General features: G+C 37.6%; 1 protein-coding gene and 1 long non-coding RNA gene across 3 annotated transcripts in view; one reads left to right on the top strand and one right to left on the bottom strand.

Annotated features, from left to right (window-relative positions):
- Positions 1–666: 666 nt before the first annotated feature.
- Positions 667–22465, bottom strand: TMEM64 (transmembrane protein 64). The gene is made up of 3 exons (XM_036932699.2): positions 21499–22465; positions 9017–9172; positions 667–3579 (listed from the first exon to the last, which is right to left on the bottom strand). Exons 1-3 carry the CDS (start codon positions 22291–22293, stop codon positions 3388–3390), a joined length of 1143 nt encoding a protein of 380 aa, XP_036788594.2. The 5' UTR covers positions 22294–22465; the 3' UTR covers positions 667–3387.
- The window catches only part of LOC118935994 (uncharacterized), a 41426-nt gene continuing 40539 nt past the window's right edge, over positions 22407–23293 (top strand). For both annotated transcript variants that reach the window (XR_008996252.1, XR_008996253.1), the window contains exon 1: positions 22407–22532. This is a non-coding gene — a long non-coding RNA (uncharacterized LOC118935994). The remainder of the gene's footprint in view (positions 22533–23293) is intronic.

Below are 23293 nucleotides of genomic sequence, written 5' to 3'. Positions count from 1 at the left end.
TCTCCTTATTTAAAGGCTTTTTATCTTAGAAAGAAGACCTTTAAACAAATAATTTCCTAAATAGATCATAACAGAAATCAGCAATGTCCAATCTAAAAATCAGACAATGTTATTCTGACCATCATTCTGACACAGTGAGTGGCCTCTTATCTGAACAAAATTCTATCACCAAGATCACCAACATTGGTGAGAATCATTGTTCCCAAGGACCTCATAAACCTCTCTTTTTCTATGCAAATACCACTTGATTTTGAACAGCATGGATCTACCATGCATCTAAGGATTTACTTGCATCAACCTGGCACATACGTAGTGACTTTCTCAAATATTTTAAAGATAGCGCCACAAATACTGACATAAGTAACCCCAGTACCTTTCCCAAGAACAGCCCAAATCAACATTGCACATTAACAAACACAGAAATGCTGGAATGTGCTTGTAGCTACACCACTTAGCTCAGATATAGCAAGGGTAATTAAGAGTAACTACTGAACTTACTAGCTTCTCAAAGGAGGGAAATGTTCATAGTCACATACTTGACCCTATCAGGAGGAAGTCATCTCAGAAAGGCTGCAGATGTATACAAAGTGCATAAAATGAGGGTATGGCTGGCTCTTAACAAACCCACCCAGTCACTTTTGAACATAAACTCAATACACATTATAGTGATAGAGATCTGGTTCTATTATTTTCACAAACCAAAGAGTACAGATTTCAAGTTATTTTACAAATTAGATGATCAAGTGGAAATGGACATGAAAGCACTTAGTAAATTATTATGTAAATGTTTTTTAAACGAGGTGTTATTTAAAAATAATCTACCTAACAAAATTTGACAAAGAAGAGACAAAATCATAAACAATAAAACAAAATGTAGAAAACCAAGGAAAAGGCCAGAGAATTAAAAATAGAATATACCTTTCATCAGATTTGGAAATTAGATATATTGTTTGCTTTTTAAAATGTGCATAAAGCAGCTTTATACTGCACTTCAGCAGTTTGAGAAATCCCATTTTATTTTATAAATATATGCTCTATGACTGGAGCCAATATTTGGGCAACATAAAAGGGTGCTGTAGAAATTATTTGCTGCCATAAATCTGGGAGACAGGGTTAAAGATGGAATGAATAAGGCATGGCAATGCTTTATAAAATTCAGGGAGAGCACACATCTAAAATCCCAGCAACCAAATTTAGTTATCAAATAGTGTAACTGTAATGGATTGCTGTTTACTTGGAGGCTGGAAATGATGAAGAAAAGGAAAACTATAGCTTCAGATTAGTGTTTTAGAAATAGTAAATCCATACTATTTTAAGTAAAAATGGATGATTTTATTTTATAAAGTTATGATTGGCAGAATACAGAAAAATTGTTTCTCTTTTACCTTTACATTTATTTTTAGTACCAAGCAAAATGCCACAATTGCAAGAATTCATTATAAACTATCAAAAGGTAATCATTTGGTGAAATTATTCAAATTACAAAATGCTAAGTAAATAAATGCACTTAAAAAATACATGAAATATAACAGGTATGTAAGTAGTGATCTTATTGATTCCTTTAACAAAAACTAACCACCAAACAAAAATCACAAGAAAAATATTGTCAAGTTAAACAGAAAAGACTAAATCAAATACATTGTTCAATGGGATTATGAAACTAAAAATCATTTTTAAAAAAAAACCCAAAACAACTAAACAATTAGGATTGAAAAAAAAAGTAATATTTCAATACTATATGTATTTTTTCTACTAGTAAAAGAAGGAAGGATTCAGAGGCCCATTAAGTGGATGAGGTCTTCTTAGTATGGACATATAAAGTTCACTGTTACTCAAAGATGAGAAAACTTATGTAATATGAAGGGAAGGAAAACTATTATACCTGCAATAGGACAAAAAAGGATCAAATGCAATTGTAATATAAGACCAGAATAATCTATCTACAAAGAATTGTTTTGTACTTTAGTAAATCAGGGCAGAAGTTTTATCCTAATGAAAAGGCAATGGGAGGTCTCTGATAAGGTGGAATTTTCATTGCCAGAAAAAGAGATACCCATCAGAAAATTTGTATTCATGTCTATAGTACTGGTTGCAAAAAAAATTAAGTTCACAATTAAACTATTTAAAAAATACAAGGTGGTAAATGAATAATACATGTCATATAAATGATATGCCAAATTATTGTATGCTATACTCATAAGTGCTATTAATAAATACACTCAATTCATGCTACAAGAGAAAGAATTGAAAGACTTAATTTCACATTTCAGAATTCCTGAGTCTTATCAGAGAAAAACAAGTACTGAAAAATAAACAAAATAAACCTACAAATAATAAACCTACAAATAATACAAATTTGGGTATTAAGTTAAAGTTGTATTTATACTTTTAAAGCTGAAGACTATGGAGACAAATGTATATGCACTTGAATGGAATTACAAACATGATTTTAAAGCTTTGTTTTTTATTTAAAAAGGCATTTTGATCAAACAAGGCCACCTGAGTGACAGCTTCAATGATGGCATCCCCACCATTATAAAGGAAAAACATTTCTATTTCAAAGCCTGATTATGATTATAAAAAGAAAAAGAAGTTTAATAAAATGTTTTAGTAAAATTGCTATGGGACAGCCCTTTGATGAAAGATGTAACAAGGGTAAAATTAATGTAATGGAATTAGAACACAAGGTCTAATTCGAGCTACCACCCATTACATAATATCCCTTTTGCTTTGCATATTACACAGTGAAAATAAAAAGGTATCTTAAGAGCACTTCAGTCCCACAATGTAGGATTTAAGCTTGTATGAGCAGGTGTAAATGGCCCTGTAAAATGTGATGGTTGCAAAAAATACATTCAACGAAAAGTTAATGTCTACTTTCTGACTAGTAAGGAAAAGGGAAGCAGAGTGGTCCCCCTTAAAACAGTAAAACCAAACAGAAAAGCAGTTTATTCTTTTTGGAAAGACTACCAAAGCAAAAAACATCTAATAATATTATGCATTTAAAATTGCATACTTTTACTCATCTTTATAAGTATGAAAGATGCATATAACTATGGGCTTTATAAATAAAGACACTAAGCAGAAAAATATTTGGGTTATTTCTTTGTTCACAAGTATCCAGAAAGAACACAATTAAAAAACACTAAAGTGCAGACGTATAGGCCAATACAGGCATAATAAATGATAAAGAGGTGCAGCCAAAATTGCATCTACATTTACACTTACATACCCAGAAAATGATTCTTGTTTTAAAAAATTGTGCAATTTAAAAACTAGTCAGGTTTGTGCCATATACAGTTAGAACTTGTCTCTGCCCACTAGTGAGGTGACCACTAGACCTTGGACAGCACACTAGGCCCCTGGCAATCATACATTTTGTTAGAATCATACAATATTGATTCCACCTCCAGAAAATGTTAGGGTCCTCTTGCTGCAGAATGAAGAGCCACTGGTACTTGGCTGACTGCCTTTAACCAGAGAGGTTTTCAGTTCCATTTCACAGGCTACAATAGCTGCATTCAATTCCACTTGAGCTCGATGAACTACATAAAACATGAGGCCTATACTTATAATAATCTGTGAATAAAATAAAATATTACAGTTAACACTTGACACAAAAAAAAGGAGAAATAAATCTAGTAAATATTTGACTTAAAAATGTTTCAAACAGGATGCTCCTCAAATACAGTCAGGTAAGATTTTTAAATAGTTTCCACACAGTTATTCTTTCCTTGGCTACTTCCCCTAGGAATAGAGGGCCAAACTTTAGAGGTGACTATGATAGCGTAATTATATGCTATCAGGTTCACACAAGGCAAGCACAGATACCTTTTAGTCCATATAAAAGATGTTTCCTTGATACAAGTCAAACTTATCTCTTTGTACCAAAAAGCTTCCTTCAAGGGATAAAAAAATGTCTACAGTAAATGTAATAGCTAGCTAAACTTTACTAATGTAATTAATGTAGCATTATATCTTTCCATAACTATAAATGTCCATAGTTCTTTCTAAGCCCACATAGAGAGAAGTACTACCATTTGCAAATGAACTACCTGGTGCAGCCAAAATTAAAAATATTAAGAAACACTTCTAAAAAAATGAAATACCAATAAACTTCAAAAGAAATTAATAAGAGATCCTGAGCATGACAGGAAAAAATAAAAATAAAGGAAAATATGATGATGAGAGAAAAAACTGTCAGTCAAAAGGATACTAGATAAAGCATCAAACTGAAAGTCAGGTTCTAGTCTTGATTTAGCTGTTCACTAGTGATGCAGTTTCCGGTAAGTCCCTTAAACCACATGAGCTCCTCCCACTATCCAACAGAAAGTTGTGGTCCTTCTGTGTTTTAACATCTTACATACAATGCATCAGAATGTCTAAGCAGTCCACATCTTTTAAATGGTATTTATTCCTAAGTTCATTTGTATATTGGTTCTTTAGAGTTTGGAGCAAATACTCTCAGTGAAATAGGGTTAGAGCAGGTGTTATTTAATGTCCCAGCAAGTTTCCCAAGGTTGCTTTAACTATAGTGACCCTAGGATATAACACTGTTTCAATTAAGCCTACCTATAATTTTAACAGTTATATGGGAAAAGTATTCTAAACGCAGGTGTTGAGAGTGATGGAGTAAAGGTAGAGGCAAAGCATACTGGGGGTCAGGTAGGTGGGGCGGTGGGGAGAACTCTCAACTTGTACAAGGGGCACCATTAAGTAAGTAACCATTAATCAATACAATTTTCAGCACATCAGATATTTTAAAGGTGGGCCTTTAAATCTTGTGTTTGCTCTCTAACATGTTAGTCCTCTTAAGAAAAGATATACTTACTAAAAACCCTAATTTTGATACTTATCAGTAGATGGTGACACCATGTAAAGGGATGGAAACAATGTTAGAGAACTATTAAGGGAAGGTGTGGATGAGATGCTAAGTTCTGTTTAGACATGCAGAGTTTGAGATGCCTGTTAGACACCAAACTGCTAGTGAAATGGGTCTAAACCATGGAAAGAAGGCTGAGCTAAAGGTGTACATTAGGGGGTGCTTGCACAAATAAGCATAATAGCAGCCACCAGAGTAACTGGATTTGGCAAGAAGAAAAGTTTTCAGAGTAAGACTAGAAGCTTAGGCTATAATCTTGAGGAACATTCATTTAGAGGTGAAGAGAGGAGGAGGTGCTGATAAATGAACCAGAGAAGAGGGGAAAAAAATCAACATAGTGGTATCAAAGGAGGTAAGGGAACAAAGTGTTTTAAAAAGGCCTTGTCAGGACTCATACACCTCAACACCCAAAAAACAACCCAATTAAAAAATGGGTGGAGGACCCGAATGAACACTTCTCTAATTAAGAAATACAAATGGCCAACAGGCACATGAAAATATGTTCCACATTGCTAATCATCAGGCGAATGCAAATTAAAACCAACAATGAGGTATATTGCCTCACACCAGTTAGAATGGCCACCATCCAAAAGACAAGAAACAACAAATGCTGGCGAGGACACAGAGAAAGGGGAACCCTCTCACACTGTTGGTGGGAATGTAAATTGATGCAACTGCTGTGGAAAGCAGTAGGGAGGTTTCTCAAAACACTAAAAATGGAAATACCATACAACCCATTAATTCCACTTCTAGGAATTTACCCAAAGAGAACAAAATCCCTCATTCGAAAGGACATATGCACCCCTGTGTTTACTGCTGCATTATCTGCAATAGTCAAGATATGGAAGCAACCTAAGTGTCCATCAATAGATGAATGGATAAAGATGTGGTTCATATATGCAATAGTATGTTATTCAGCCATAAAAAGAAAAAATCTTGCTATTTGCAACAACATGGATGGATCTAGAGGGTATTATGCTCAGTGAAATAAGCCAGGGGAGAAAAACAAATACCATCTGATTTCACTTATTTGTGTAGTATAAAAACAAAGCAAAACAGAAGGAAAAAAACAACAGTAGACTCATAGACACTGAGAAATGACTAGTGGTTACCAAGTCGGGCGGGGGGGTAAAGGGGCACAATAATTCAATCATAGTATAAACTGGTCAAGGGGATGAGTAGGTAGTACAACATGGAGAATATAGTCAGTGATTCTGTAATATCTTTCTATGTTGATAGATAGTAACTGTACTAGAAAGGTTAGGATTTTAATAAGAGGGGTAACTGTTGAAACACTGTGTTATACATTTGAAACCAACAAAAGATTGTATATCAACAATACTTCAATTTAAAAAAAAGTCTGGTCAACAGTCTTATATTGCTAGGAGGTCAAGTTAGATGACTGGAAATTGCATCTGTTTGGACAAGTTTAGTGATGACAGCTTGAGGGAAGGATGTGGCTAGGCCACAGAAAGGAAGCTTAGACCCAGTGAAAAACTTTTTTGGGTTTCCAGCAAGAGTGAACTTGCTACATTTTACATGGGATTTGTCCAGATGTGCTTCAGAACCCAGGCCTAGCAATCTGTACTGACTCTTGCCAACATGCCATCTTCCAGAGCCCAATGAAGTGTAAAAAAAAAACAAAAAAACGACTTCTTTAAAAGTTTCTCTATTAAAACGAAAGACTCAAACACAAGTGCAAGACCAGCCTTATACATACAGAAAGTCATCTCTTCCACTGTTAACTGGAGGCAAGCTGAGTATGAGCAGAATACAAGCAGGTTAGCAGATTTCTTATGTATATTTAGGGGTTTCCTATTTGAAGGCCTCTGATTTTTCTGTTAAGAGAGAGAAACTGTTGAGAATGAAGAGGGAAGTAGGTGAAGGAGTTCAAATTGTGAGATGATAACGATTGCACTTGTCACTGAGACAACTGATGGGGTGGAGAAGACACGGGGCAGCTGGAGTCTGGGGCAGCACTGTGAACCAGCCAAAGGTTTGCAAACCACAAATTAAACACTGCCAATCGGCTTGGTTGTTGTGACATCCCCGAAGGGACATGTAAAAAGCAGATCAAAAATCTGGGTTTACCCAGGATTGGGGTTTTGGCTGGTGGGTACACAGAAAAATGTTAAGTCATGGGAAAGGGTAAGTGAATCAACAGGCCATGGAATGTAAGTTGGATTTCCATGCAAGAAATCATGTGTTTGTATTGCCTTAATTTCACAGACACTGTGGCTTCTCTTAATGTGAAAAGCCACTAACAATGACAAATTCTAATTACTCAAATGTAAGAAGAAAAAGGTTTCAAATAGCTTGCTCATTTTTACTAGAAAAAACAGCAAGATATGCTTTAATTTACACTAAAAAAATCTGAGTATGCTAGGTATGTCATAATCTTATAGTACCTCAGGATAATTATAAACATAAATTATTATACAGATATAATGCATAGGAAGTTTAATAGGTGATTAGCATACCAATATAATTAAAACTGAACCAAGATTCAGGTTTTACATATATATATATATATATATATATATATATGTAAAATATATGTATATATTATATATCTGAAGAAAAAAAGTAAAGAAAAATAAAAACAGACTCCTCAAATATCAAAAATATGTCATATTTTCTTAAAGCAAGCCTTTTACTGACAAGCTTTATTTATAGCTCAATGCAAATATTCCTGGGCTTACTCTGTTTACTAAATCTGTATTCCATAAGCACAAAGAAAATTAACTAACTCTGGCTTTATCTGTCATACTATTTTTTAATACAATATAGTATACCTAAAAAACTTGAGAATAATGCCATAAACAGTAAATCTGTAATATAATACTACATATTTAATAATGGTATAAATTAAAACTAGTAAGTTACCAGTAAAACTAAAAAGTTACCAGTAAACACACAGAGCTAGGCTATTTCAGTATTATCTGCTCAGTAAGCTACAGTCTATTGGTTATGAGCATGGTCTCTAGAGTCAAATGCCTCAGTTCAGTTCTTGGTTCTACCCCTTGCAGCTGTGACTTTAGAAAAATTATTATCCACTGGTATGCTAATAAACTAGCTCTTGGGGACCAGATGCAGGAGTCTTGATTTGAACCACCTGCCATTTTCCATGGAGTAACTACTCCCACCCTGATCAATTTCAAGCTAACAAGGCTGACCTCATTGAAAAGCAGAGTTGGGAAGAGATGTACACAGTTGGCTCGAGATAATAAAGGTATATACTTCCTAAGGTTTTGGTAGGGATTAAATGAGCTTAACTCATTATATGGCATATAAGGCACTCAATAAAGGTTAGCTATCATCACTATAACCATCATCTTACTAAATCATTAAAAGCATAGTGATTTTATATTTTGGTAAATCTCAGGAATGAAATGTATCACAACTAAAGAAATGAATTTTTAACTCTTTCTGTGTACAATTTAAAGGCACTGAATAAATCTGCCTACATAGCAAAAATTTCCCTTATTATCAATCTCTTCTATAGAATTGTATATACCTCGAGCTGTGTTACAGTTTGCCTGGTAATAATAATCAATCTTACTAAAATTCTTACTTAAAATTTCTTAAAAAATCAAATCTTATTTGGATCTGTAAGGAATACTTCACTTTTTATAAAGTAATGCTTTCTAAAAATGTTTTTTCTACATCAAATTGTACTAGAAAATAATTTACATTGCCAGTATATTCTCCTGAAAAATGTCAATAGAAGAGATCAATAATTTGAAGGTAAAGTAAGCTAAAAATCCAACCCCACCAAATTTCACCAAAGTTACCTTTGGAACATTTTATCAACACTTCTCACTAACAAGAGTATTTGACTTAGTGATGACTTTGAAAATAACTCCTGTAAAAAGAGCCCTATTTTTATCATTCCTTTTTTTGTTTAAGAGAATTTCCAGTCAGTGTCAATTCAGTTCTAGACATCTGCATACATCCACACAATTCAAAGTGTAAATGTCTTCAAAATATGAAGCATAATTGAAAGAACAAGAAAAGATATAAAAAGGAAAAAATCCTCTTAAGTTATCTTGAATTAAATCTTTTAGGTTTAAATCAGCAATATCATACAAAAAGAAAATTAAAAACAAACAAAATCCTTGGCCTTAAACTCACCTGTAAACAAAAAACAAAATATCCACTAACACTCTGTTCTGCAATGACATCTTCCATTGTCCGCAGGGTGGTACCCAAGTAAGAATTCAGAAGCTGGGTAGGAAGCAGTCCAACTGAAGATGCCATCAGATAGTTGGGTAAGGAGAGCTCAGTAATCTAGAAGAGCAGATTAAAGGGAATGATTCATTACCAAGTAAAACTTCAGTTTCACATAAAACTGTGTGTACAAGTCTTACTGGAGGTTTTTTCCCTGGGATGAGAAGAAAATGAATACTTTGCAAAGCATTCTGGTTTTTACAGATGATTATAAAGGGAATACATGCTGAATGCAGAAGATTGAGAATGAAATAAAAGTTTAAAGAAAAATTGTAATATTCTATTATTCTGCCATTAAAAGTTAACACTTGTGACATTTTTGTTCTTAGATGTAAATGGGCATACATATGGATCACTTTGGAAAAAGTTTTGTAAATCTTCCTTGTGTCATTCACATTCTTCATAAGCGTACTTAGGCAGTGTGATCCTTGGGCTTCGAAGCCAGATGACTAGACATTCCAGTGCTAAGAATTCAATGAGCTGCTTTGTCTCTGAGCACCAGGGTTTTTTTCATCTGTAAAATGAAGAGAATAACCACCACCTTACATAGTTGTTGTTCGGATAAGATATTTGTACAGCATCTAGCAAATGCCTAGTACATGAGGTAGCAGAATCTACCTCAAAAAAGGTAGAAATCATCATTATTTGTAATTATACTACCACTGTATGGATGTAGCATAATTCAACCCATATTCTACTGTGGAACATTTAGATTGCATCCTTGTTTCTTTGTATATATGTGATTATGCTTTTATTTTTTTGCTATTATAAAATTTTTTAAAAGTTGAAAAACCCTTGAATATTAACCTGTGTGAGAGGCAATGTCTAAAATATCCCCCAAAACCCTCACATCTCCTGGTATTCATGCCCTTGTATGATCCTTTCCCTTAGATTGTGGGCTGGACCTAGTGTTTACTTCTAGCCGACTACAGCAGCAGTGAGATGTTACTTGTAAAAGCATAGCACTCCCTTTCTCTCTCAAGTGGGCAAGCTGCCATGTTGTAAGTAGCTCTGTGGATAGGGTCATGTGGCAAGGAACTGATGTCTTCAGCCTACACTGAGCAAAGACCTAAGGCCTGCCAACAGCCCCATGAGCAAGCTGGGAAGTGGATTCTCCACAGGCAAGCCTTAAGATGACTGCAGCCATGGCCAACACCTCGACTGCAGGGTTGTGAGAATACCTGAGTCAGAGGGACCCAGCCATGCTGCACAGGAAATCCAGAGCCACAGAAACTGTAAGATGATAAATGTTTATTGTTTAAATTACTTAGTTTTGGAGGGGTTTGTTACATAGCAAGCAAGAAAATACTAAAACAGTATGTATCTTCATTTTTAGGATAGGTCACTAGAAGTGGAATTACTGGATTAAGCAGTAAGAACTGTTTTCTCAAAAAGTTCACACTGATTTACATATCTATCAATAAGGAATGCATAAGTATGTCCATTTCATCATACTCTTAAATTTTAATCTCAGTTTGATGGGGTAAAAATTATGTTTCATCATTGTTTAATTTATATTGATATTAGTTTTAAATATACATTTTTCTACTTGTAGTTCTGGTGGCTTTATTTGTCTATATTTGCCTATTTTTTAATTGGAATGTTAAGTATTTCTCTTATTTATTCATAAGAGCTCTTTATATAGTAAGGGCAACCTTCTGTCTTTTATATTTAGCAAGTATTTTCTTCTAAAGTCCATTATCTTTTAATTGTACATTTTGACATACAAGTGTTTATAAATCTTCATATAATCAAATATCAATCTTTTCCTGATTTTCTATTTCTTTTAGCTTTAGAAAGTCCTTTTAGAGCCATTATTAGTTTTTACCTATGTTTCTTCTGATTATATATTTCTTTTTTACATTTACCATTTATTCCTTCTGGACTCTATTATAATTAAAAGGGAGAATATAGTCTTATTCCTTCCCTTCCCCAGTAGGTAATTTTCCTAGCATTATTTACTGAATAGTCAATAACTTTTCCTATGAATTGTGATGTTTATTATAAATGAGGTAATTATATTTAAAAGGTCTATCTGGGGCTATCAAATAATGTCCACTGATATCTTAAATCTTGTATTGAAACCAAATTATTATAAAGACTATCAGGTAATATCTGATAATTTTCCATCTTTAAACCCCTTCATTAGTCTTCTTTTTAAATTTCCATAACTATCCTTACCTACTCATTTTTACAGATAAATTTTAGAATCACTGTCATTCAAAAAATAATAGTAAATTTTATATTAGAATTAAGGTAAATTTACAGATTAATCTGGATAGAGCTGAAATCTCCACAACATTCAGTAAGTATTCTTATCCAAAAATGTTTCTATAATCACTCAGAACCTTTTACATTTCTTACTAAAGTTTGGTAATTTTACTCATATATATCATGCAATTCTTATTTATTTCCAGGCATTTTGTTATTGTTGTTTTGCTACTGCTATTAATTTTGAAAATAACTTTTCTATATCCCCATCTAGGTATTACTGGTATGTAAGAAAGCTATTGGCCACTTCACTAACCTTTTATTTTTAACTGATATTAAAATCTGTTATTTTAATAGAGTAACCTATAGTTACTCTTTAACTACAATCTAAACAAATAATGTAAATCATACTTTCAGTAAAGCTGAATTCATTTCTACTCATGGATGATAAATTAGTTTGGAAAGAATGCTGGAGTGACTGGTTAACAATCCACCTAAACAATTACTGACTCAATCACTACCGTATGCCAAGATGCTCCAGTAGGTGCCTGCAAGAGATAGAAACTAAGACATGGCTCCTGCCTTGAAGGATTTACATACTGACAAGTACACACCACCAACTGCCTCAGAAACAGGCAGAAAGAACCTGTGAAGGACTGTGTGCAGAGCATTAAAGAGCAAACAGGGATTAGGAATGGGGCCAAAGAGCAACCTTGTGAAAAAAGAGGCATATGTAATGGATTCAAAGCTAAATATAGGTTTGGCAGGCAGAGACAGGTGAGATGAGGAAGGTGAGGTGTTCCAGGAAGAGAATGAACACAGACAACGTAACAGGGAAAGTACAGGATATGTTAGCAAAGTTGGCAGTGGGGTTTGGATTATTTATAGGGCACATGAAAGGGAGTCCTGTAAAACAAAGGCCAAGAACTTGGGATGATACTTGTTAGGGGTCTGGGGTGGTAGGGGAATGGGCCTGTACTCAGGAGAAAAGCACAGGGAGTCTCTCATCAATGAATGATGCAAATGGGGCTAAAAAAGGTTTCCTTGTCAGTCTGCACACTTAAGGAATGGAAAACTTTCTTTAGAATAACATGCAAATGTATAAAATGAGTAAATACAACAAAAATAAACCTTATAAAGTCATTATACTGCAGTTAATAATTAAACATTCTGTGTTTTGGAAGTTATCTTTAAAATAAGTATTTAAGTTCCGAAACATCAGAATGCAAAGCTTCAGTCTATATTCTTTAAATGTAATAAAGCTTATCTAAGTAGAACACAAAATTAACATTCACGGATGACATCAGTCATATTCAAATGGCTGTTCTATGAACAGATGTCATAAACCTGAAACAACTCTGCCACTCAACAAGACCTTTGTCCAAAGAAAGTTTATCAAACATTTCATGACCAAACCTCATCCTAGGGAAAAAGCAGGTATTATTATTTATATGTATTTCCTTCCAAAAAAATGTGTATCTAAAGAAAGCAAAAGATTAATTTCAACTAATCATTGTAAACAGTTTTGCTGGAGTGTCAAATGATTTAACCAAAGGAGCAACACAAATACAGTTTTTCAACTATTGCTAATTTTATTAAATATATATAGGTTACATATTATTCTAATACAGTACTTTCTATAGGCCAAGATCCTACTCAGAATCTGCAACTCGCTCCAGTCTCTAACAAGCATAATTAATTTAGAATACTTATTCCCAGACTTATCTGGACTTCTCTCCCCAATAAGACCTTATACACCAACTTTTTAAAAACGTCTCCATGTCCTACTTTCCACAGACATTAAGTGTGGGCCTAGAATATTCCCACCGGAATTCCTGCCTGTAATACCCTGGGAACTTGGCTGGGACTGTTCTCTCACTCTGAAGAACCAGAAAGCTCATCCTAGGATGTCAGTGTTGTCCTACTGATTAGTTTCTGTGATCAAATACTCCCGTGAGTTTTGGGGATGGTGAACGCTGATTGCCATCCTCCCATGCTTTTAAAACTTTAACAGCACTATAAAAGTATATACATTCTTATTTCCAGAGATAGTCTGATTTAGTGGGAGATGTAATTCACTTGTGTAGGCCAGTAGGGGTTAATGTAGAATTTTACTTTACCATATACCAAATAGATCCTGAAAACAAAGAAAAGCCTACCTGAAAAAAATATATATATTAAAGAAAAAAACCTTAATTCTGAAGAGCAAGAGCTGTTTTTCTTTTTCTGGCATTAAGAGAAGCTCTATCTTCAGATGCTTACTGAACCCAGGGCCTGCTGTCCTCTCAGGCATAGCACAAAGTATGGCTCCCTGGGCAACCCTGCCCACAGCTCCTCCACTTTTTCAGTTAATTCAACCTACTAAAAAACTCTATTGTTTTTACACAGAATATCTCAACATGGATCTAATAAAGAATATAAAGGTGATCTGTGTTCAGAAGAACTCAAATTACATCCATAGCTCTATGAATCTAATATTAGTTTTGGCTAATTACACCTTCCTGCGTAGTTCTATTTCTTGGTTTATATAATAGGGACACTGTTTATTGACAAAGTTACTATTAAGGTAAATTCCAATTAAAAATGTATTTAATAATATTACATAGAAAAAATCATGAATATCTACAAAAATTTTTAAGAATGGTCAAAAGAAATTAAGATGACTACAGTTTGATCTTCCCATCTATTCCTACTTGTTGATAAATTATGTTTTATTGTGTATATATATCTTCTAAATACTACCAACATTTCAGAAACAGTTGGAGAGAAGGGGGAAAGTTAACAAATGGCAACAAGTTTTCACTCCCAGAAATACGAAAATTTTAAAACTGGTTAAGGAAAAACTCTGTCCATTCCCTTTCCTTCTCTCCCCAAAATACTTTATATGTCCCAGTCTCGGCTGCTCTAGCTACACACCTCAGAAATCAGTCACATAGCTCATTCCTCCCTCATTCCCACATCCAGTCATCTACCATGTCTTGGCAATGCCGCTTCCTAAATAACTAAGAAATCTCCCCACCGTCTGTTCTTGTTCCTATTCAGCCTCTCCCTGGTCTTGACACCCAGACTCCCACCTGTGCTAAATCCTGCAGAAATCTTTTAAAAATGCACATCCAGTCATGCTTAAACTCTTTTGTACTGTCATCAGAATAAGGTTCAGGTTCTTCTACAGGCAGGAGCTACACATGGCCTCTGACTGTCTAATCACACTGTGTCCCAGCCTCTTCTTAGAACACTCCTTGCTGTCTTTTCCTTCTGGGCCTTTGTACATTGATCCCTCTGGCAAGGACATGCACACCCTTCCTCCCACTCCTTTTATGTGGGCAAAAGTCCAAAACTGTCTTTCACTGTCCAGTCATCAACTTCTCTAGGAAACCTCCCCCAAGCTCCCGTGTTCCCAAGCCTGCATTAAGAACTGCTTTCGAGTTCTCTGACAGAACACTATGCCCTGCTGTCCCCTTCAGACTAGACAGTAATTGAAGGTTTCACTGTCTGCCCCTTGCCCTCTTCCCCAGACTATAAATTCCATGAAGAATGGGGCCTATCTGTCCTGTTCTTCATTGTGTCTCCAGTTTTCAGCATGATGCCTACTACATATTAGGCACTAAACATGTTTATGGATGTCGACTATATAGCAACATCAAGACTGTTTTATTTATAAATGCTGAGACTTATAATAATTGCCAGTTTGTAAACAGGCTAGGATGCAGTCATTTGTAATTGGCTGTTCAGAAATTGAGAACACCGCCCCTTTCCCCCCCATACATGGAAATTAATTGTCAGTGAATTTATGCCATGATATACATAAAATAGTATTTCTCTGCTAGACTCAAGCACCTTGAGGGATTTGGGATGGGCTCAGGGGGAAGGTTTCTTCTGACAGAGATGATTAGGTCAGTCTACAGTGCAGAAGTTATCTTTATACATACAGACTTTTTCATTATTGAGTCCCTAATTAGGCACTTTGGCACAATGTCCCTAAATTAGGAACAGCTTTTTATGGTTCCTAAATATTTGGGGGGGGTCACTGATCCATTTGAGAATCTGATTGATACACACACATTGAAACTTCTCCCCAGAAAAAAAGGTCAACACTACTGCATATAATTTCGGGAACATAAGTTAAAAAGAACTTCTTTATAGAGTTACTTTTTAGATGAACTTTAGGTTTATTATGTTTTCTCATTCAACAAAAACTTACCAAATACCTTCTATACATAAGGCTCAGCTCTAAGCACAGATAAAGATACAAAGAAAACCATAGCTCACTGTGGGGTAATTTTAAATCATTTGGTATGAAACTTGATGACCAAAGGGTTCATTACATTCATTAAAAGTTCACAAAAATCATTTATAACATTTATTTACAATGTTCTATAAGGAAACCACATATATAAATAAATGTAAAGACAAGAAAAATAAACATTAAAATGTTAACAATTATTTTCTTCTTTGTACTTATACTTTTCAAAGTTTTTACAATAAACATTTTGTAGACAGAAAAAAACAAATACTGTTAAAACAACTTTTAGTAAGATCTCTGATTTCAAAGAAAAATTTTTTTTAATCTAAGAAGAGGTAATAAAACATACTGTATATGTTACTATGATACAATAGGTTAGAGATACACATCAGTGAATTGTTAGCCCATATATGGCACATAAAAGCCACAGAAGCTGATGAGATAAGGGAAGAGGCACAAAGAGGTGAAAACAGTCTTAAGGAAGTAATGGCTGGCTCTGCTCAGAAGTGCTGTGAGGTCTAAGGATGGGGCTGAGGTGCCATCACATCTGCCAGCTTGACTGTCATATCTGACCCTTTGGAGTTAGACTACAAGCTCCTTCAAAACACTGTGTCTCTGTCTCTATTCCATCTGATCAACAATGGCAGCGAATCAGAATAGTTTAACAGTAAGAAGAAAATAATCATTAGCTACACTGGTACAGTGATAATTATTACTACCAACCATCCATATTTGAATCTGTTATATCTGTAACACAGAATAGGAATTGAAGATGAAAAACATTTTTACAGAACATACTGTTTCCAACCTATTAGAATGAAAGATAATGTTAAATTGTTGCTCAGAACATTTGCCTTTTTAAGAGCAAACTCTGAAGCCTTGTATATGTAACCTTTCTCGTTTTACAACTAAGAATGACTGGTGGCCAGATCATTAAGTGACTTCACTGAATCACACAGGAGTTGAAACAGAACTTCAGGTTCCCTAAAAATGTCCATGAGACTAAGACTTTGCTGTAATTGCAGTCTTACCATCACTATACAGTCTAAAACTTTCACTTAATTGTAATAAATTTGTTTGTGAGCTAAATTACCAGAAGTAAAACTTATCATTTTCTTGATTACTCAATGCAAACTTGAGGAAAATTCACTAGTTGTATTTGCTTCAACAATCTTTTTGTTTCTGCTTCTAACCTATTGTGAGCTCATAAAAATAGCCAACAGAGAGTGAGCCAGGTAATGGGCCAGGCCTTGCAGTTTTAAATGTACTCAGTTGCATTTTACACACAGTATCCATACATTGCTTTTATAAAAGAAAAAATACAAAGGCAAATACAACGTATGTGAGAGCTTTCTCATGTAGATTTGTTTCAGAGAAGGACCCTTTGAAAAAGGTTTGACTTTTTTAACTTCTGCAGTGACAAAAGTGAAGAGTGACAGAGAATGCCTTTTTGGATCGCCTGCAGAACAACAAAGTCAAACCCCTCTGGAAGCAGCAAGCACCAATGTTAATACTGTTTGTTATCCACAACAACCAATTATGTACTATTTTTTGGATTAAAGTTGACATTTCACAGTAACATCAACTGTAGAAAGTCCAGGTATCTCCAGGCAGGCATCTTAGAGCAGATCTTACAAGAATACTTCAATGCTTACTAAATAGACAATGGGATGCTATTCTTGGGAATGTGTTCAGTTTTCAACTTTATCAACAAGTTTCTTCTAGATGGCTTTAGTCTCTTAGGAGTCCACTTCCTTCTATACCTGCAACAATAATCCTTTCTTATGGAACCAGTTTCTTTTTCCAGCAATTAATGAAAAGGAAAACATGAAGTTTCAAGGCTACAGACAAGATTTGCTATTTGAACCAGAAATACCATGTCTACCTCTTAGAATGTTGAGGATTAAATAAATTAACACATCAAAGGTAATTGTGGAATGGAAAGAAAGAGGATATGCTGTGAGGGTTTTGAATTTATCCCAAGGGGAAAAGAAAATCCACTTGAGGGTCTGGCATGGGAGTATCATGATTAGATTTGCATTTCAGAAAGATCTTTCTGGACAGAGAAAAAATGGGAACTCCTTGGCCCAGAGGCAAGGAGACCAGGTGGGAGGCTGTGCTGCTGAACAAGGGTAGTGGCAGTGGACTGAATTCTTCAGAAGGCAGAATTCATGGGATTTAGCCAGTGATTAGATAGATGTGAGGCATGAGAAGGAAGAGGAAGTCAGGTGTGACTCATTAAGATGGATCCCTAAGACTCCGGTACTCCCTCCTTGGTTGTACACATATTCCCCCTTTTGAAGTTAGCTGTGGCCATGAAACTTGTTCAGGTGAGAATAAAAAGTGTGGTTACTTCCAGGTGTGCTTTAGAAACCAGTGTGCAATTGAGCATGTAACAGTAACCAAGTAAAGATGGTGATTCTGTCAGCTTGGATCCAGCATAAACAGAGACTCTGTGCCTCTTCCACAAACCAAGTTGAACCTGGATCTTTGTCAACAAGTAAACAGAAACCTTTGTTTTTTAATCCACTGAGATTTGGAGGTTGTTACTGCAGCATAATTTAGCCTATCTTGATGGAAGCAGTAAGACATGATCATTCCAGATACATGTCCAGGTTAAGAACAGTACCTACAAATGAGCACACAGAGTGCGGGCTAGAAATCCATCTTAATGGGCAGTAATACCTACAGATACCAGGATTACATGAAAAACACTGGGTGGGGGGGAAGGGGAGTATATTTCCCAGAAGAAACAATGGGTGCATTTTTAAAAGAAGAAAAAATTTAAATATGTACTTGGGCAATTATATTACTTATGATCTCAGAATTGATACTATATAAGGTGTTAGGTACTTGTCTATTTCAAGAGTTTCAAAAGTGGAGTGTCTGCTTGCTTATCCCATTTTAGAACACATGGAGGAAGAAAGAAGATAAAGAGTAGATAAGAAGCAAGGGAGAATCCCTTTCCTTCTTCCATATATCACCTTTCACAATCAGATCCTGCCTGTAAAATGTAAATACCACTACCTCCACCACTAGCAATAATTGCTAACAATTACTGAGAATTGACTATGTGTCAGGCAAATACTTAACGCCTTCACTACATAAGCTTATTTAACTCTTGTAATTCAGACTGGACTAATCAAGGATTCTCTATTTCCAAAGCCTGTGCCTCTCATGGCTACTATATCTCACTTCCTCTTTGAGGTAAGCCCTGATAATCATGGGTATTGAAAAAAAAATGAATTTTAACTGGAATAGTGGGTGGGGAAGATATGGGGATAATTTAAAAGTCAAGAACAGAAGAAGAAAAGAGAAATATGCCTAGAAAGAGGGCAGCTGTGGGAAGTCAGAGGGGCATGGGAGCACAGACGGTGGAGGTGGAATGAAGTTCTAGAAGACAGAAGGGAATGCTGGACTAAAACAAAAATCAGCCTGAGCTAAGTTTACCCTAGGTTAATTCAGTAAACTATTTTGGTTGGAACAGCAACTAAGCAGAGAGTTAAGAATAACAGAAATAAACAAGATGTCATAGGCTATATCTAGTGGCTCCAAAACTCACCCTGCATAATTATGGTTATCAGTACGAATTTTCTAGTATGATGTACCTTATCCGCCATTCCTGAGTTCAAACCTCAGGAAAATGGGTGACTCTTAACGGGCTTCTAGATGGCTGAGCCTCCATTTATTACTCAGTAAAACTATGCCAACGATACCTATTTCAAGAGGCCATTTTTATTGACCCCACAATGCCAAACTGAGAGTTGCTTCTCGTCAAGCTCAGTTTCAACTATATATATAATTAATTTAAATTATTTCCAAGGACAAATAATTCACACATTTAATATGTTAACAAGACACTATCAAAAGAAAAATCTATCTTAATTTTAAAGTATATAATGAGTCCTTAAATAGTCAAGATTATACTAGGCACAAATATACAATGATGAAATAAAGCCAGGATTGAGACCCTACTGTCATTGTGAAATGGTTTACTCTACCATTTATTTAGCAGACCTAGGTGTCCTTGGGTAATAATAGCAGTGATGGTAGAGAAAAGCCAACATATGAGTGTATATTAAGCCAGGCTCTATTGCATGCATTTATCTTCATAGGATTAGCCTAATAATCCTACGAATTAGGTGTCACTACTTTCCCCATTTTGCAAATAAGAACTAAACCACTAAGATGATAAGCAACTTGACCAAGGTCAACAGATGTGGAGAGCAGGACTCCAGAGCAACCAGCCATGTGTTCCAGTCTACAGTATATGCATACTCACCTTCTGCAGGGCTGATTTAAGGATTAAAAATAATTTGTGGAAAGAGTTTACTCTAGGAAAGTAGGTATGCAGTAGATGGACAAGAAAAGGCACAAATGTACAAGCTGTATTGGAGAACAAAGCAAACAGAATGAAACTCTGCCAGTTACTTAGTCCCAACCCTCTTTCAAAGTCGTAGGACCCTTAATCTAGTATTACCCAAGGTTGGGTCAAAGTTCATGTTTATACTTCATACCACAGGATGTTGTGAAAAGGTACAAATTTAAGACAGAAAACATACAAACTATGGTAAAACCAACCTTTATCTCTACAGAAAACACCTTATTTTCATGCCTTCACATGCCTCATTCTACAGCCACTGCTGCTGTTGGTTAGAATCAACATGAGATTTGTGAAAAGCATGAAAAAAGTGAAGGAAAAAATTTTAATCAGAAAGACGTAGCCTGGTTAGAATTATTTTTAATACAAAGCAGAAAGACAAGTGTCTAGACATTAACCATAATTTATTTTTGAAACACAACAGTGTGTCAGAATCACTAACATAAAATACATTAATTTCTATGGCTCTGAGCTATATCTCTTTACTTCCATACATAGTTTTAAGGTTAGCTGAAGCCTGGGAATCTCTATATGACCTCGTAGTTTAGTATCATTGAATTCGGGGAGCTCAGTGATCTAGTTTAACCCCGTCACCTTAGGAAAGAAGCAAGGGCAAATAGGGTTAATAATTTGTTCCAAAGTTACTGAGTTTGTAAAGATCAGATTCAATCAGATGGTCTCACTAGCAGTGTTTCTATTCTTCAGTCAGTTGTGCTGAGATGTACACCAGTAGAGAAACCTAAACTAGATAAGCAGAACATATGAATACAAGGCAAAAAAGAGTGTAGACTAACAGAAATGAACAAGATGTCATTGACTATATCCAGTGGCTCCAAAACCCACCCTGCTTATGGTTATCAGTACGAATTTTCTAGTATGATGTACCTGATCAGCCATTCCTGAGAAGAAAACTTACATGCTCATTGGGCATATGTTACCTGTTCTATTTTGTTCTAGGCAGTACCTAGTGATTTCAAAATGAAGTTCCTCCAAAATAGGATAAATAGGAGGATAACCCCCTTTACATTGTATTAAAGCAAATTACTTGACGAAGACTAGGCCACTAGGCCTATTACAGATTTTGGGAAACTCCAAAAATGTGGAGTCCATAGCTATCCGCTCCACTGTTTACCCAAACACTTCCTGTAGCCCCATGTCGTTAAAAACTTGAGGCAAAAGCCTGAATGCATTTATGCACGTAGGCGAGAAAGCTAGGAAGGTGAAGCCCTTACTAACCCTGTTGCCAAAGCTGCTAAAGAACTAAGATGAAAAATATTTAAAATGGGCATTTCCATTCATACCCCCTCGTAGTTAAAAGGACTCATCATTTTTAATCAAACTCATATGCCAAAAGTCGTTCTTTCTCTACCAGATCTCATATTGACTCAGATTTGCTTATGAGATTTCTCAGGGTGCGACGTTAAGTATTTTTAACTCCTGTTGTCAATGTCATTTCTCTGCTGGCATGTATCTGATAGAGCGCCCTCCAAGGGCCGTCACAAGACCTCTCAAAAACAGACTTGGAGAAGGATGGGCCAGCGGGACACTTACCGAGAACACTGCATTCTGAAGCCCAAAAGGTATGGGGGTCAGTCTGGCCAAAGCTACCACTTTCAGGCCGCTTCCTCCCTCCACCACGCGAATAACGGCGCTCAGCTTCTCGCTTCTCTGGATTCTGGTGGCCACCCAGGCGGTGAGTAATCGCTTGCACACCACATGAGCGATAAAGGTGCCGATGAGGACTCCCACCACCATCAGTCCCATGCCCAGCACGAAACCGTACAGGTAACCGGCGGCCACGTTGAGCACGATGTAACCCCAGCCGCAGGGGAACGAAACCACGATGAAGCCCACGACGAAGAGCAGGACCCCCAGCAGCGAGTCGAGGCTCTCCACCCAGAGCAGGAGGTGCTGCAGGTAGCGGCGGACCAGGGCCAGGGAAGCGAAGCACAGCGCGGCCAGCACGCAGACCAGCACTAGGCTCCGGCACCAACAGGTGCTGCCGAGGCAGCAGCTGCGCCAGTTTCTCACCTCCGCCACGCCGACCACCACGTTGCCGCCGCTGCAGCTCCCGGGGCCGCCCGCCAATGCCCCGCCCGGCGCCGGCAGCTCCGAGGCCGCAGGCGGACCGTGGCGCTCCAGATAGGCGCCGAGCAGGGCGCCCGAGGCCGCCGCCGCCGCCGCCGCGCTCGCCCCTCCCCCGTGGGGGAGGCGGTCCGCCGGGTCGTCCCCGCCCGCCGCCCGCGGCAGGGCCCAGACGGCGGGCAGCTCCGCGCGGCCGGGGGGCGCGGTGTGCTGCAGGAGCTTCGGGGGCGCCTGGAGCAGGCTCCCGCCAGGGCTCCACATGCCTCGGCCGACGCGGGCCCTCAGCCGCCCAGGCCCTGCGCCGCGCCGCGCGGCCGATGGCCCTTCATGGTGCCCCGCACGCCCGGCTTCGACTCCCTGCGTCCGCTCTGGCGGCCTGGAGACTGCCGGCGAAGGAGACGAGGAAGCGGCGGCGAGGAACGGTCCCGCAGAGCGAGTAAACTCTGGACCGCGCACCGGCCGAACCCGCCCCTTTTCCACCAGAAGGGGCGTGGTCTCGGGTACGTTGGGGCGAGGCCTGGAGCTGGCTGCATTCTGGTCCCGCCCCCGCGACGCAAAGCTCTGCTGGGCTGCGGGGATGGAAGGGAGGAGGCCGCTGGGTTGCGAGTCGCGCCTGCGGGCTGCTGGGGCCGTAGCTGGAAGGAGGGAAAACGCCGAGGGGATGCGGCGCCGGAGAGGGAGAGGGCTGCAGGGAGGTGGAGGGGCGGGGCCCGGCGCGCTCCCGGCCTCCCCAGGCGGGCGCGCGCGTGCCGCGTGTCAGGGGGCGCGCTCTTTCGCTCAGACCCGCTCCCAGTCCGCAAGCTCCTACGGTCCTGGCCGCGTATCTACTGGTCCTTTCTGCAGGAACCTCTGGTCCGAGCGGGCTGTTTTCGAGGCGCTCGCACCCACACTTTCTTTGCCGACGCTAGACGAAAAAGAGTTCTTAGTCCTCTTTAGAGAGGTTTTGCTAATTTTTTACCTCCCCAGGTAGTGAAGTTTCCCTGCGGATTTCAAGTCGTCGCTTGGTCCTTAAAGAACTGGAGAAATTTAGCACAAAGGCTTACGCTTGAGACAATGTCCCTTTTGACCCCAGAGGTCCTTTAATGAGTGCCAGATACTTGGACTGGAGACTTCTCCAAAAGATTCACGAAGAGTATTTCTTAAGGGTTCGCACTATCAGATGGCTTCTTCTCAAACTCTTTTTTGCTGGTTTCTTTTCTTCTTTTTGTCCCTTTTGAACTCGTGTTCCCCAGAGTTTCTTTCATATCTTCTTTTTTACGAA

The sequence above is a fragment of the Manis pentadactyla genome, chromosome 3 (genome assembly GCF_030020395.1).
Source record: "Manis pentadactyla isolate mManPen7 chromosome 3, mManPen7.hap1, whole genome shotgun sequence".
Lineage (NCBI taxonomy): Eukaryota > Metazoa > Chordata > Mammalia > Pholidota > Manidae > Manis > Manis pentadactyla.
Note: the sequence above shows the minus strand (reverse complement) of the source record. Positions and strands in the feature narration are given on the sequence as shown.